Source organism: Egretta garzetta, unplaced genomic scaffold (genome assembly GCF_000687185.1).
Source record: "Egretta garzetta isolate BGI_Z169 unplaced genomic scaffold, ASM68718v1 scaffold693, whole genome shotgun sequence".
NCBI lineage: Eukaryota > Metazoa > Chordata > Aves > Pelecaniformes > Ardeidae > Egretta > Egretta garzetta.
The window spans coordinates 210,076-225,008 of NW_009259178.1; the positions used below are offsets into that span (position 1 = coordinate 210,076).

The 14,933-nt window shown below is 48.1% G+C and overlaps 1 protein-coding gene across 1 annotated transcript in view; it reads right to left on the bottom strand.

Moving 5' to 3' along the window:
• Positions 1-14,583, bottom strand: part of PSD3 (pleckstrin and Sec7 domain containing 3) — a 71,893-nt gene extending 57,310 nt beyond the window's left edge. The window contains exons 1-4 of the mRNA XM_035891199.1: positions 14,528-14,583; positions 4,660-4,866; positions 4,476-4,556; positions 1,219-1,331 (exon numbers count right to left, since the gene is read on the bottom strand). Coding sequence (XP_035747092.1) covers positions 1,219-1,331; positions 4,476-4,556; positions 4,660-4,847 — 382 coding nt within the window. The 5' untranslated portion in view covers positions 4,848-4,866; positions 14,528-14,583. The remainder of the gene's footprint in view (positions 1-1,218; positions 1,332-4,475; positions 4,557-4,659; positions 4,867-14,527) is intronic.
• Between the last annotated feature and the right edge of the window lie 350 nt (positions 14,584-14,933).

Consider the following 14,933-nt stretch of genomic DNA (forward strand, 5'->3'; position numbering starts at 1 on the left):
GATTTCCATTAAAAGGAACAACCACCAGATTTCTGCAGTGTAGCACCCAACTACTGGCAGTAGAATTACAGCATCAAAATTATGTAGAATCCTGGGCAAAGTCTGCAGGACTCACTTAAATTTAAATGCTTACTCAGGCTCAGAAGTGGCAATGTCCCTCCTGCACCCTGGACTAGAGTAAGGCTGCCACATTAACATGCAGCCTGGACACAACACAGCTATTCTACCTGGCTGCTTGTGGTGTCCTGAAACAAGAAAAGCATTAGGAAGAGGACAGAGATATCATTGGAGCAGATCCTGTCTTACTGCTACTTATTTCCCTCCCTGGCATGCCAGCTAGCAAAGCCAAACAGGCGCAAAGTGGGCAAACATCACCTCACTGCAATGGGGGCAGGTCACAAAGCAAGGGGTAAAGAAATGTGGCAGCACCTCCAAGTGCAGCAGCTCCTTGCTTACACTTGAGACTAAAAGGCACGGCTTAGCCTGCGCTTATTTTTCCCGCACTCCTCCCTTTCTCAGCCTGTGATCAGCCCGCGCTGCAATCACAGGGCTGCGTGCCTCTGCCGGCGTGGCTGGCTGAACGCAGCAGCTATGCCGGCGGACAGTTCGTCCTCTTCTTCAATGCCAACTTTCCGAGGTTTGATCCGTGTGCTTGTTTGTTTCCCCCATCCATTTTCAAAATGACTGAAAACATTGGCAGGGAGGCAGCACTCTGACTGATGTTAGCTAGTCGAGATGAAACCATGCCAGGGTCTGGATACAGCACCCAAAATTCACCCCCACAACTGGCAAGAACTGCCATGCCTGCTGCCAGTGCCTGCAGAGACGCAAGCACTGAATGGAGCACAGAAAGCAAACAGTTTCTCTTCCACTTGAGATGGAACCTGTTCTTGCCCATGTGTGTGCAGCTAGAGCACAGGTACCCACACACGCTGGAAGTCAGCGAGACCAGAAACCACAACTGAGGAGGACATTCAGATCTGGAGATGCTACAACTGAGGATTTACACTGAGCAGGCCTAAACGCCTTTCCTGACTGGGGATAAATTCAGATTTTTCACTGCCTTACCACAGTTATGTGTGGAGGGATTCAATGCTCACCACAGGCAGTCTCTAAAGCGTGGTACAGCAATTACACACCTTCAGTTCTCAGGAACACACCATACATACAAGAATGAAGGAAGACAACCAAAGACTTTCATATCAGAAACAAAGTTACCTTGAGAAGAAATGGTGTTTGGGTTGCACTGGTAGTATCTGCTGGAGAAGTGGATTAACACTCTCTCTCGTTCCTGAGTTTCTCCGATAAGTGAAAAGGCTTTAAAGAAACTCCTAAAAAAGGAGAAGAGGTGAAATTAAAGTCATAAATCTCTTTTTGCATCACAGCACACAGAGCAAAGCACACTTCACAGCAAGAAGTACATAAGCGCACACCAGACATTTGGTTCCAAGAAGCCTTTCTAGGAAAACGGGCTATTATCCTGTGTGCAGTTAATCCCAACATTACAGTAAATGAAGCAGGAGTTGAATTACCGCTGGTCTCAGCCACAGAATACACAAACTAATAAGCAATTACATCATTTGAAAGAGCTGTTCTTAGTTCTAATATTTTTCTTTTCTTTGGGGAAGGAACCAGAGCAGGCGTTTACGCGTGGCAGACATCCAGGGTGTTCTCTGTCCTTTTCTAACTGTCACCCCTGCAGCTTTTAGCTCTGCACTAATTAGTATTCCCATCAAATTCAGAGGACCTACTCCAGGTGGTGAAGTCAAGCAGGTGCACTGCAGACTCAGAGCCCACACCTAATATGCAGTCCTCCTTCTGGAGGGTCACCTATCAGAGCGGCCAGGACCACAACAGTCACCTTGCAGAGGGAAGAGCCACTACCTGAGCAGCAGAAAACATCCGGGGAAGACAGCAGAAGAGTCACAACATCTCCCGCTGAGATGGAACCTGGCCCTCTCAGGTTCCTGCTCATGACAGTCCAGGGCACAGGGCTGCTGCACACCTAGGCATGCTTGTTAGACACAGCCAGCAAGCCTGTGCAAAGAGGTGGGACAAACACACATCTTCCACTCTTCACCTGATACTTAACCACCCCGCCTCTTAACGACACCTCTACCCTTCCTGCTAGAAAAACTCGCCTTGCAGCCAAAGAAGAACTTCTGCACTTCCCCAAATCCCCACATCTTGGAGCCATGAGATGACCTCAGCAGTATCAGCCTACACTCATTTGTCAAGATCTACTAAGAAAAGCCTGAAAACACAAACCTTCTGGGTCCAAAGCAAGACAGCATACCAAATGAATGCCTAACAGACAAATTTTAAATACCCCACGAGACTTAAACTACCACCAGATCAGAGAGGCGTGGAATATATTGCTGGAACATTCACATCTGTCTAGCCTGGACGAATAAACATTAATTTTTTCTCTTTGATGTAAGGTCAGAGATGGACTGTACTTGCAATGATCTCGCACCCACACAGAGTGTGATCTGCCTGGTAATAACTTAATTTCACATGTAATGTATTGCAAATAACCCAATTCACAAGTAGATACAACTGAGTCTTCGCAAGTTTCTCCTCCCTTCCTACCTCATGTCCCCATACGACATTTTGACAGTTAGCCGTCCTTCGTCCTCCTCCAGCTCAGGCTCTTTCCAGTGATACTCCTGCCCATGCCAGACACCACCGACCTACACCCTCTCCTCCTCTTCAGCACCTTTACCCCTCTGGAAGCTACTTCAGAAAGGCAGCTGATAAAACAACATTTGCTAAATAAACAAGGCAGGTTCCTTGCTCTCAGAGCACAAAGCTGCAGGCCAAGGGCCGTGGGGTGAGTTTCTGTCCAAAAGGACTAGGATGGACTCTGAGAGGGACTGGAGCAGCGGTCCCACTCCCCCCGTCCTGTGGAGGATGCAAGAGATGCACTTGGGAGATGAGCGGGCAACATTGGTCCAGGGTGTGGAAGCAGAGCACGACAATGAAGTAACAACCCTCCCCACATCCCAAACATGCCACCACCAGTGATACGCACTGTACATCGGCCTCCCACAGCCTGGGGGTAGTGTGGGTCTGGGCTGCCGCCACAGGCTCCAAAACGCTTAACAAACCACAGCTTGTCAGCGAGCCAGCAGCAGCAGGGCGGTTACCTCTCACCCCCTGCAAGCATGAGGCAGCACGCCGTGGCTCCCCCGGGGTTCGGGACGATGCTCTGTCCCCAGCCACTGCTGCGCAGCCGGCAGTTGCTGAGGCTACTCCTGAAAACTCAGTGAAACCCTGGTGTGTCAAAGTCCCACATGAGCCAGGGAATATTTTAGAGAAGGTCACAACTATTAATATTAACAGGAGATCTACCGGGAGCAGAGACCTCCTAAATATGTGCCACAAAGCAATTAGGTGTTGGATTTCACAATTCAAAAGATGGGTATATTTAGCATTGCGCTTCAGGGCTGCTAAAACCTGGAATGAGCAGCAGACCTCCCACCAACTTGGCTGCCCCTGCCCTGTGCTGGCTGGGTGCTCCAGCTCGGCTCTGATCCCCCTGCCACAGGAGCAGGCAGTTCACTCTTCCACAGGTGTATTTCCTTTCCACTGCCTTCGGCAGGCAGGAATCTGGTCTTTCCCTGGGGTCTGCTATGGGTTTCCTGGAGTCAGGCCCCCGGAAATGCATTTGCAAGGGGACTGGCAGGTGCCTGCAGACCCCTTGGTTTTGTGACATCAGAAAAAAACAAAGCCACTTGAGTAACCTCAGCCAGATGATTTAACTCACTTTAAATCCCTTTAAACACCAGAACACCAGCAACTGTGCTAACAGGCCACTGCTACACAAACTTGGTGTTTTCCCTCCTAAGAAAAAACATACTGAACACAAACATTGTTGAGGCCTAATTCCAATGTAAAAAGGAAGGAAAATTGAAGGGCTGGGTTTTCAAACACCCACGCTAGCAGCTACCAAACTCTCAACAGCATTTTCCATGTGGAAGCTTTTGCCGTTCTGCACATTTTTGGGTGCCTCAGAGGGACACGGCAAGGGGGGCTGCTGAGCCAGATCAAACCCTGGCCCTGGCTTTGCGCACTGCAGGCAGACAGAGCAAGCTCCAAAAGGCATCAGCCAAGAAGTCTGTGCAGCTCAGCTGTGAGCAACACCTTCATTCCCCAGCAGCACCTGGCAGACTGCAAGTCCCCTGTTTACTGAGCAACTGGTCATTTTTCTCCATATCCTCTGCATCAAGGGCCATCTCCAAGCAGGTCCACCCAAAGATTTCCCTCTCCAGGGAACACCACTGTTCCAATACCACTCTGGAGTACGGCAGCATGCCAAGTCAAACAGAAGAGAAAAGCTCCGTCCCAGAAATGCATCACATCCCTCTCTTCACCCTCTTAAGCCCCCACAGGGCAACCGTTTCAATGAGGACAACACAGCAAACAGACACATTACTAAAACAAGAACATAAGGTCTGCAAACGGGCATGTACCTGAGCGAGTAGTCCAGCGTCATGCCTGTGAAGTCAAAAAACTTCAGGTATTCTTCAGCCACAAGCTTGCTGAATTCGTTGCTTTAAACAAACAGATAAGTAAAGGTTATCATTCAAGAATGAACCCCTCCAGAACCAGCAACAACAACAACAACGTGGCCAAAGGCCTCATAGCAGCACATACTTTTTACCCAAATGCTTTGCCACATCAGAGCGTTTGAATCTGTCCAGATGGTAGAGGCGCTTAGCCAGGCGCCTGGCTGCTTCCAAATTGCTGCTGCTGCCATTGCTGAGATCGTGGCCAAGGGCTCCGGCGGCATCTTTCTCCTGAAGTTCCTTGCTCCCCATGGCAGCACTGGAGTCTAACACCATATTCTGCAGTTCAGCATTGCTATAAGATGGAAAAAATATGGAAAGAAGAAAAATAAGATGACATTACAGTTTCAAGAAGAATTTAATTCCTCTTGGAATAGAATGCAATTAATGGTAGAGAGGCAAGATTACACAATATAGCAAATTCCACTTAACTGAAAGAGTTGTGTAGAACAAGGACATTTATTTAGCAGTCATCAGAGGTTAAGAGAGTTAAACACAGAGACCCAGATATGGGCTTTCCAGCCCAGAAACACATTCTGCTCTGCACTCACCTTCTGAGTGTGCTGGGTGTCCACAGCTTGTGCTCACTTCACAGAGAGCTGTTTGCTGTTATCAGCCTACAACTGCACCTGACAACATTGGCTCCTCATTTGATTCTTGCACTAGTATTTTTTAACCCAATCGCTTGCTTGGCTTGAAGGGGTCCCTGTAAAAGTAGGCCATTAGCCATTTTCCAGGGGAAAACACAGAGAGCAAACCTGGGTGTTCAGTAGCTCCAAGCTGACTCGGCACAAGTCCCTTCCTCATTCTTCCCCAGTTGTCCTGGAAACAATACAACTCCCCAAATCTAAAATAACATCCGCAGAAGTCTCAGCGGCTTCCGTGCCGCCCGTGAGCAGCAGGCATCCCAGGGGGAGGCACCGCTAGAAAAAGCAAGGCTCAGACCAAGAAACCCAATTTAGGGAACAGGAGACACACGCAAGCCACCCAGGCCAGCCTGGAGAACTGCTTGCTTCCCTCCTGCTCCCTTGTGGTGGCAATAATTTTCCTCACCGGCTGCTCGAAGTCAAGATGTTCAACATGGCAATCCCAGGGCACTTTACATAAATCATGCATTTATAGATTCCTCCCACCTCTACTACAGTAGGAAAGCTCTGGCTGAGCTGTGTGCCTGCTTTGCTTCTCCCCTCAAAGAGGCAAGAGCACTCCACACCAGAAAGCGCACCCCCACATACACACCCCTGCATGCAGGCAGGCTTTTAACTTTGGAAAAGCTTTTCTCTGACACTGGCATGAAAATTCTTGCAAAATCTCAGCTCTGTGTGTGTGTGCGTGCATTACAGCACTTCTGTTTAAAAAAAATACTATACAGAAATTCTTTCCACTAAATCCTCGTTTACACAGGGCTAATGAATGATCAACAGGGGTCATGCACAGGGCAGATATGAGTGGAATGAGTTAACAATGATTTTAAACACAACACTTCAACATACCACAGTTTCATACACCACTGTAATCTTCGGGCTTTTGACAAGCCATGGTTAGAACAACCCATTGATCTGCTCCAGTAACAATTATTACCTAGCCATTTACTGAAATGTCTGCTAGTCCCTTATTAACCCTTTAAAGATTAGATTTTTGTACAACATGAGCTTAAAATAAAAAGCTTTGCTATTCTGCATGCCTCTTTCCACACAAATCATCACCTGCATGGTTTAAGACAAGGAGGTGTGCGGTGCTCCTGCAGGAAGGAGACTTTCCCATTTCACCTCTGTTTCCATCCTCCTGCTGATAGAACACCAAAAGTATCACACTGCGGGTACAATTTTTTTTTTTTTTTTATCAAGTACGTGGGGAAAACAGACATCTAACCTTGTCCATTCAAATCAGGCACGACTGGTTTCAACTCCCAGCTCTAGCAATTGACGAGGATAACCAGGTGAGCTTACACATCTATCGAGCCTTCCACGTACAAACACTGCTTTGAAAGCGGTGCCAACTTGTAGAGCCTTACTCATAAATCACAGCCCTGTTTCACCACTGCTCTTTATTAAAGGCAATATTTATAGCCCTGAAAGATGGCCAAAGCTGACAAGAAACATTTGCACCCTGCTAAGAACCAGTGCACTATGAGAGTCAACGTTACCACAAACCACCGTAAGTGTAGAAAGAAAGGAAGTGCCAGCATCTGCCACTTAGTGAAATAAACAGTACGGCAGCTCCCCGCTTCTGTTTTGCCTCTCAGAGCAGTGGCTGGGATGCAAAGGAGGAACACCCAGCAAGAAGGGACACGTGCTCTTTCCCCTGCTCACCAAAACTAGCTGAGAGGCTGCGTAAGAAACCGTATCTTCCAACCTCCCAGATTTAAAACTTCATGCTGATTGGGGGTGAGGGGCGAGTGTCCCCATATATGTATCAGGCCAAAGAATAAGGGTCGCTTCCTTCAGTTATTTCGACAGCTAATTAGCTTATTACTTAAGTATTACAAGGCGGCAATCAAACCAACAATATAGGTTGTCTGCAACATAAGCCTCTTATTCGGGGAAAATGCCAGATTGTTAACATTAAAGTGAGACTTCGGTTCTCAAGTGGTGACTTCATTTCTTAGGTGGTGAGAAGACCCAGTGCCCACATCACTGAAGGCTTAGGAAATACAGACACCCCGTGCATGACTGCTGCAAGCTGCCTTCTGGACAGGGCATTTTAGCAGGGTCTCAGGGGGTGTTACTCAGGGAAAAGGCTGACATCTCTTCCTACCTCCAAGCCTGTCTGGGCATACCATTTTCCTTCTGTGCCTCGGTTTCCCCAGCTGCTGAACACAGATAGTAATACTTGCTTCCCTCTGTAAAGTGCTTATAATGGGTTCTGATCAAGGGCTAGGAGCGACGGAAACTGCAAATAGCTCTGCCTTCTGCAGTCCACAGTTTCTACACATAAAGGGTCCACAGCAGCATTACCAGCTAAACAGAGCCAAGAAAGGGCTTTGTGATGCAGAGCAAGACTGGACACGGATTTCTCGTGCAGCTCTGCTCTTTATCACATAAAAATGAGAAACCTCCACTGACAAAAGTAGGCTGAAAATGTAATAGATTATATTCCCCCTAATCCTGGATTCAAGGCCAAAAGGGACTGTAACGATACTACTGGTAATTGCCTGTACAGTAACGGCTGCTGATTTTCATGAAGAGACTCTTACATTAATCTCTGCTATCAGAAAACACAGAAAACAGAAGCTACAAAAAAACCAGACCCCTTTGGTCTCACAGTGTATAAGCTGTCTCCAGAAACCAGGTCCTTAAGACCTTCTTATTTCTGTCCCCAGCAATGCACTCCTGACACATCCTCCCTCCTTCTGCCAAAGCATTCCCAGGTTCACAGAGAATGCACAGAGGCTGTGACCACCATAACCAGCAGAAATCACAGCAATTTGATAAACAGCTGCTATGGTGAATTCAATACCTTCTACCAGCAGCAGCCACCCCTCCACGCTCATAGCTGAAACATGGGCAGACTGTAACATCTGTAAACCTGGTTGCCCATAACACAGCGTAACAGCTAGGCAGAGTCTGAAACATTTTATACTGTTTTCTTCAATTATTCCATTATCGATGAGGTCTAAAGTGATTTAGCTCCCAATGCCAAGGTATCTCAACCACGCTCAGCACTTAGCACACTTGGTCTGTTTAAGAATATTCTCAATTCATTTATTCCCCTTCCCACCCACCCCCATCATGGATTTCACAAAAATGGAAAGCCTCTGCAGCAATGCATGACTGGGGAATGGCTGCAACTTACAGATAAAAACAGAGCAAGGCCAGTAACAGAATGGTACCTCATATCCCACTCTCCCAACTAGGCTGCAGCTGGAAACCGTGGCATGAGTACCTGCAGTTTCAGGTGCCTTAAACCTCGGGATGCTCTTCACTTTTTAGCAAATCCATGGGGAAAAAATTCTCTGTTTTGTCCCAAGGAAGAAAAGCATGTTAGCATTTTGCTTTATGGTAGAAGAGCTCACATCCAGCACAGAGCAACTGCCCCAGCCGCTAGCAAAGAGAAACGTTGGGAGTTGACACTGCATGGCAGGGTGTGACAGCTCAGCTGAAGTGCTGCCCTCAGCCCAGCCATGCCAGCGACACCAGGTTGCCACTGCCTGCAGCTCTCGCTGGACCGAAGCGTAGAGCATATCGTCTGTAGCACACCGTCTCCCCTGGGTGCACACGGGGCCCCTCCCCAACGAATGCTCATCCATCCAGTGCACATGTCCAGAGGGAGTGCACTGGATGCATCAATTTCAGGTGGAGCTTGGATGAGATGGGGTCTGGGACCTTCCCAGCACTTTTTGGAAAAAGAGGAGGAAACAGGAAGAAAACCAACTTTTTCTCTCAAATAAACCTGCATGCCTTTAACATCAGCTTTACTTCAAGGCAGGCATTTGCCAGCAAAGTCCATCAGAGCAAAACGCAGCAATGATTAAAAATAAGGAAGGGTGGAGAGGCGTTCTGGCATGCTGAAGCTACGGCCAGAACAAATGTTGTTTTCAGCAGGGGTACGGCATCCGCCAGGGAGCCACGCTGGGGCTGGTAATCACCCTCTGCAGCACTGAGCTGGCCCTGTTGTTTTCAACGCCTTCGCTCCGAGCCTTCTTCTCCTCCTCCTCATTCTGAAACAGAGGGCACCATCCCCTCAACCATAACCATCAACTCTGGCTGCAAAAAGCGTACTCTATTTCTAATTCAACAGTCCCTCAGCAGCAGCTCTCACCTTGCAGCGTGGCAGGGCCATCAGAAATGCAAAAGCATTCAGATGACCCCGACACCAGCCTGGACTGCAGGGGGGACGGGACAGGGACACCAGGGAGGGGGAGCAGACTTCGCCCTGCAACCCTTCAGAGGATGCAGATGTTCAGCCAGTGATACCCTTCCACATTTCAGAGTCAGCCAGAAACCACTGGTGGCACAGGCTGAATTTTATGGCAGGGCCATTAGAAATGCAAAAGCATTCAGATGACCCCGACACCAGCCTGGACTGCAGGGGGGACGGGACAGGGACACCAGGGAGGGGGAGCAGACTTCGCCCTGCAACCCTTCAGAGGATGCAGATGTTCAGCCAGTGATACCCTTCCACATTTCAGAGTCAGCCAGAAACCACTGGTGGCACAGGCTGAATTTTGTTTTGAGGGAGCTGAAAAGCAGTGCTTGAGCAGCCTGGCTCTGTGAGGAGAAGCCCCAGCAGAGAAAGTGAAGAAATCCCAGCAGCAGTGGGACGTGACGAGTCAGTTCCTGCTACAAATGACCGACCACACAGGCGGGCTGGGAACGCTCCTGCTGCAGCTTTGCTGCAGCTCTGAACTGGCTTCTTCAGGGCCAGGAGAGAGTGCACCCAAAATCACTTCAAGCATCGAGTAACCTTGCCAGTTACCTCCAGCTCCAGGGCTCTTCCAAAATACAACTGTAGGAAAGGGAGAAAAATAATAAAAATAAAAATAATGCCCTTTCCTAGCAGATGACTCACTGTGCTATTTTACTCCGAACGGTTTAATCAGCTTTGAAGTCCTACGTATGGATTCTCTTCAAAGACATACTTTGAAGTAGATCCCTCTTTGAGGACTGACATAGCTGCACTTTGCTGCAACTCGATTCACTGGGTGTCTCAGGAGCACAGCATCAGTCAGGACACATGAAGGGAGGATAGTTTCTACAACCCAGAGTATCCACCGAGGATCCATTAAAAAGTACCTCAGCATTGTCAGGTCACACAGAGAGGAGCAAAGTGAAAAATAAACAAACAAGCCCTGTAATCTCCTATTGGTTATCAATAAAATGCACGTGCAAAGTCAATTTCAGGGGCTGAAGTGCATGCTGCTGCTTAAATATAACCTCTTGCTCCCTGTAATCACCTGCCCTTTTCTTTGATTAAAAAAGAATTAACCTGCTGACCAAGTAGAGAGCTGCAGCTAAAGCCTTCAGAAAATGCCATTTCTGGTAGGTTTGCATTACTACAAATGCAAACGCTATCGTTACCGGCTCACAGCATTAGGACAAGAAGTCCCAACACAGGCAGGGACAGGATCGCAGCCCTTCCGAGAGACAGCGTGTCCTTTATTACACAGACATGCTGGCCCATGGCCACTTGAAGTACAAATGTTTTGCTAAAAATACTTCAGCTTTGATTCCCTTTCGACCTCAGGCGCCTTACATCGCTGTGGCAGGAGTCAGCGATGGCAAGGGGACTCTCACCACATTAATGCCCCCACTGTGTTTAGAAAGTGAAAACCTGGCCCTCGCCACAGAGGGTGTCCAAGGGCTCCCCTGCAGTGGATATTTCTGGCAGATGCACTGATGTATAGACCAGTCTCTTGGATAGATCCGAGTAGTCCTGCGCTCAGGATCCAGCCCACCTGCCCCCAGACACGAGCAAAAACTAAGACCCAAAGAGTGCATTGCACAGCCATAACCTTGTTCAGAAAACACTCGGCCCTGGAGAGTTTTGGGAGCCCTTAGGCTCTCTCCCCTGAGTCCACCCACCCCACCTGCATGCTGCAGGTGCCAAGAGCTGTCCCCGAGCTCAGTGCCAGCGTGACGTTTCCCCACGGGGCTCCTCCAGGGTCCTCCAGGACCGAACCAAAACTGGGAAGCTAGCAGAGTACTTCCTCCCTCGCTAGGGCTTGGTTTAACTGTTTGGAGACTGACCCAGAGAGTGCATATAAACAGGACAGCTGGTCCAGCAGATCCTCCCTGGCAGGGAGCAAAACAGATGCATTAAAAAACAGGTGTTTACGCCTTTTGGTTAAGGCTCCCCTGCAGACATGCAGATGGAGCGTTTCAGCGCTGGCAGTAGTACCACACAGGAGCTTTCCATTGCAACCATGCAGCGAAATGAACCGCTTGTCCTCAAAAAGAATAGTTAATAATAATAAAAGACAGACTTCTGCAATAAAGGAAAAACAACCACCAACCAACCCACATCTCACCCAGCTGTGCTAGCGAGGAGCCTGCTCGCTATATGCCCTGTTCTTCTCCACCGGTGCTCCCACATCACATCCGAAGCTACCCATGCCTCTACGCCGTCCTGCCAGCCGCCAGGCTCTGCCTCTCTCTGTCCCAAAAGACAGAGGGACGGAAGAAGAGAGTTAACCAGCAATAACATGGAAGGGGGGCTTGACTGACAGCCAGTCGCGGCTAATGGATGAGACGGCAGGCTTCGGGACTGACTGGGAGCTGGCAGAGACACCTCGGTTTCAGTTTCGGTGAATGAAGGCTTCCTGACCTGAATGGCTTTGACTTTAATGGAGATATGCCAACAGATGCCAGCTTAGAAGCTGAGCTGCTGACAGCTTTATACTGAGGCGCTTTGTGCAGTGAACTGATCAGCTGCTCCACTTTTTTTTCCTTTTTTTTTCCCCCCCCCCGTTATCTTTTCTGTCTCTGTCAGCTCCTGGATTTTTGTTTTGTTTGTTTTATTTTCAGAGGAGGCTGGGAACTGAAGAGGCGAAAAGTCAGCAGCCCTTTTTTCCCTAAAACAACAGTTTACTTAGGAACTAGAAGCAGTTTTACAAACTCTCACTAAACTGATGTTGCAAGCACCTCTCTAGCTAGAGCAAAGGCAAACTCACACACTGTATTTCCAGAGCCTTGACAAAGTGATGCCACCTTCCTGCAGGGAATACCAAGGTGATCAGTGTAGCTTAGCATTTTTGAAGTTACTAATCTGTGTGATAAAGGGGCAAAAGCTCAGCCGCCAAAATGCCACCAGTTTCAGAAATTTACCCCTGTGGATTGTGCTGTTTCATCTTTACCTGGATTTAACATAACCATGCCAGCGTATCATGTTTACTAGTGGCTCAACAACTGACAGATGCAGTTGCCCATAGGCAGGCAAATGGGGTCCAGCGCTTGTTTGCTTGCTCACCAGCTGCAGAAGCATTTGACGCATTTGATCTTCTAGGACAACAACCAGTGGCATTCCTCTGAATAACTTTCCTTTACCCTGGGCATATGGATGGCAGCAAATATGAAGTACCACCTTCTGACAGCCCAGAGTTTGTCATGAGCTGAGGCATGTCCGAAGGCCAAAAAACATCTGCTTAGGAACACAGGCATCTCGGCAGATTTCATGCTAAACAAAAAATTCAACCAGGTCACAAGGTAAGTCTTCAAAGGGGAGGAAAGTTCTACCAGACTGCTGCTGTTGCACAGACTAATAAAATCAATGAATAAAGGTTACGTGTTAGATATATACGTACTGAGTCTCATATCTACATTAAAATCAAATACAAGCTACCCTGGACAAAAATAGCAGAGTGCAAACTGAAAACCTTAAGTATAACTGGCACACAGGATACTGATAAACTGGGAGAAGACTTAAGAGAATCCACCTGGAGAAAGGGATCAAAATTGGGTTTATCTGTCAACAAAGTTTATTGCCTCAAAGAAGGAATAAGCAGAATGCCAACTAAGAAACTGCTAGAAATGACCCATATGCAGAAGAAAGAAAACAACTACGGGAACTACTATAAGAGGCCCAGACCATTAAGAATAACCCGGCAGCCATTGGGAACTGCAGTCTACGTTCTTGTGCATTTATTCTGGGAACCACCAGATTGCTTTAGGGAGTTTGTTTTCTTCCCCGCCTTGAGTTACAAAAGAATACATATGTGACTAAATTTGTGTTTGCATCTCTAAGGAAAAAAAAAAATACATAAAATAACAGGACTTGCAGAATTTGCTGAGCACCAACAGTTCTTTGAAGATGACGGCAGGTGGCAAATATTTAGCATTTTTAAGGATTAGGAGCTGCAACACAGATTTTTTTTTCTTTTCTCTCTGGATTTAGAAAAATCTTGGGCGGTGTCCTACCAACAGAGACCACACCTTCCAAGACAACTTGGGAAAAGAAATGCCAAAAGTTTGGGGTTTTTTTTTTTTTTTTTTTAATTTCTTGTTCTGACTGTAGCATAGACAGGAAGAAAGAATGGGAAGTCTGTTATAAAGAACGCACAAAAAAGAAAGATTAATAGAAAAATCTGTCTTTAAAGTCTGAAAGTAGAAAAGAAAGATGGGGATCATCACCGAGATGACTTCATACTCCAGACACACTGATGCTCTGTCACTCACTGCATACACAAGCAAAGATAACTCACTTTTCCCTCAGGTATATATTACTGCTTTGGAAATATGTCCCTTTCCTCCCACTTGGACTTGTGTAAATTATTACACCTAGTTCAGGCGATGCAAACTCAGGCTTGATGTCTAAGTAGCACCTTGCAAACAGTCTTCCTTACCGCCTCTGCGAGTAAGAATGAACGCCCATACACGGAGGCTGAGCCTTGCTCCACCTCAACACAGCCTGCTGGCACGAGAAGGGAGGACTGCAGTACCCAGGGCACGGGTGTGACGGCGGGGACTGCACACCTCCGCAGGGATAACACAGAGTCAAGGGGACCAAAACCAGCCCAAAGGCAGTATCTTTATTGCCACTGCAAAGCTTCGTTGCACTGGCAACCTGTGGCTCAGCACATTTCATGGGGACCCTGTGGTGCCCTGACACACAGCGAGACTGTGCCTCAGCTCTGAAACCTCACACACTTCCCCTCCTCCCCCAGTTCTCCCACCCCCTCCTGGGGAAACTTAAGGCTACTTCAGCTGCAGAAATTTCTTTTTCCCCCAGAGGGATGATCACTACATACCTAGGAAAGAGATTAAGCCCCCCAAAAGACAACAAGAGACAGAACCACTCCCGAAGGAAGGCAAGCTGCATGCCCTTATCCCCAGGCATCTCTCCTCTGCTGGCCAGACACAGAGGGCACCTAAGCTGTGCTAGGAAAGTGCTGCTTTGCAAAAGCAAGCCAACCTGTCCTGCAGGAAAACCCAGGGGCCAGCTGACGTCCCCCTGCCCCGAGGAAGCGCAGCGTGTGGCTGTCAGAGCAGGCGGGTCACAGGGCTCTTGCCAGGACTTACTGTGTTTAACCACGGCCAGCAGCTGATAGGGAGAGCAGCGGGGACGAAACATCCAGACACTCAGGAGCCCATAGGAACTTGCAGCCCGCAAGCCTCTAATAATTTTTTTTTCCTCCCTTTTTTTTTTTTTCAATTCTGAAGGCATGTGACTGGCCTTCACATACCAGAACTGACCCCTCCCAGAGCCAGCGATTTCCTAACAGCAGAGAAGGATGTTACCCTCCCGCTTATTCATTACAAGACTAGGTTTCCTGGCCGTTATGCATTAAAACCTCACGCCATCTAGGGTCCGCGTGTCAGTTGCACTCAGGATCCCTCCAGAAACATGCAAAGGGGGCTGTGGTGCTCAGCTATCTGCTATCAGGAGGGCATGGCCATGGGGATCACCTGCTGCTCCTTTCCTAAT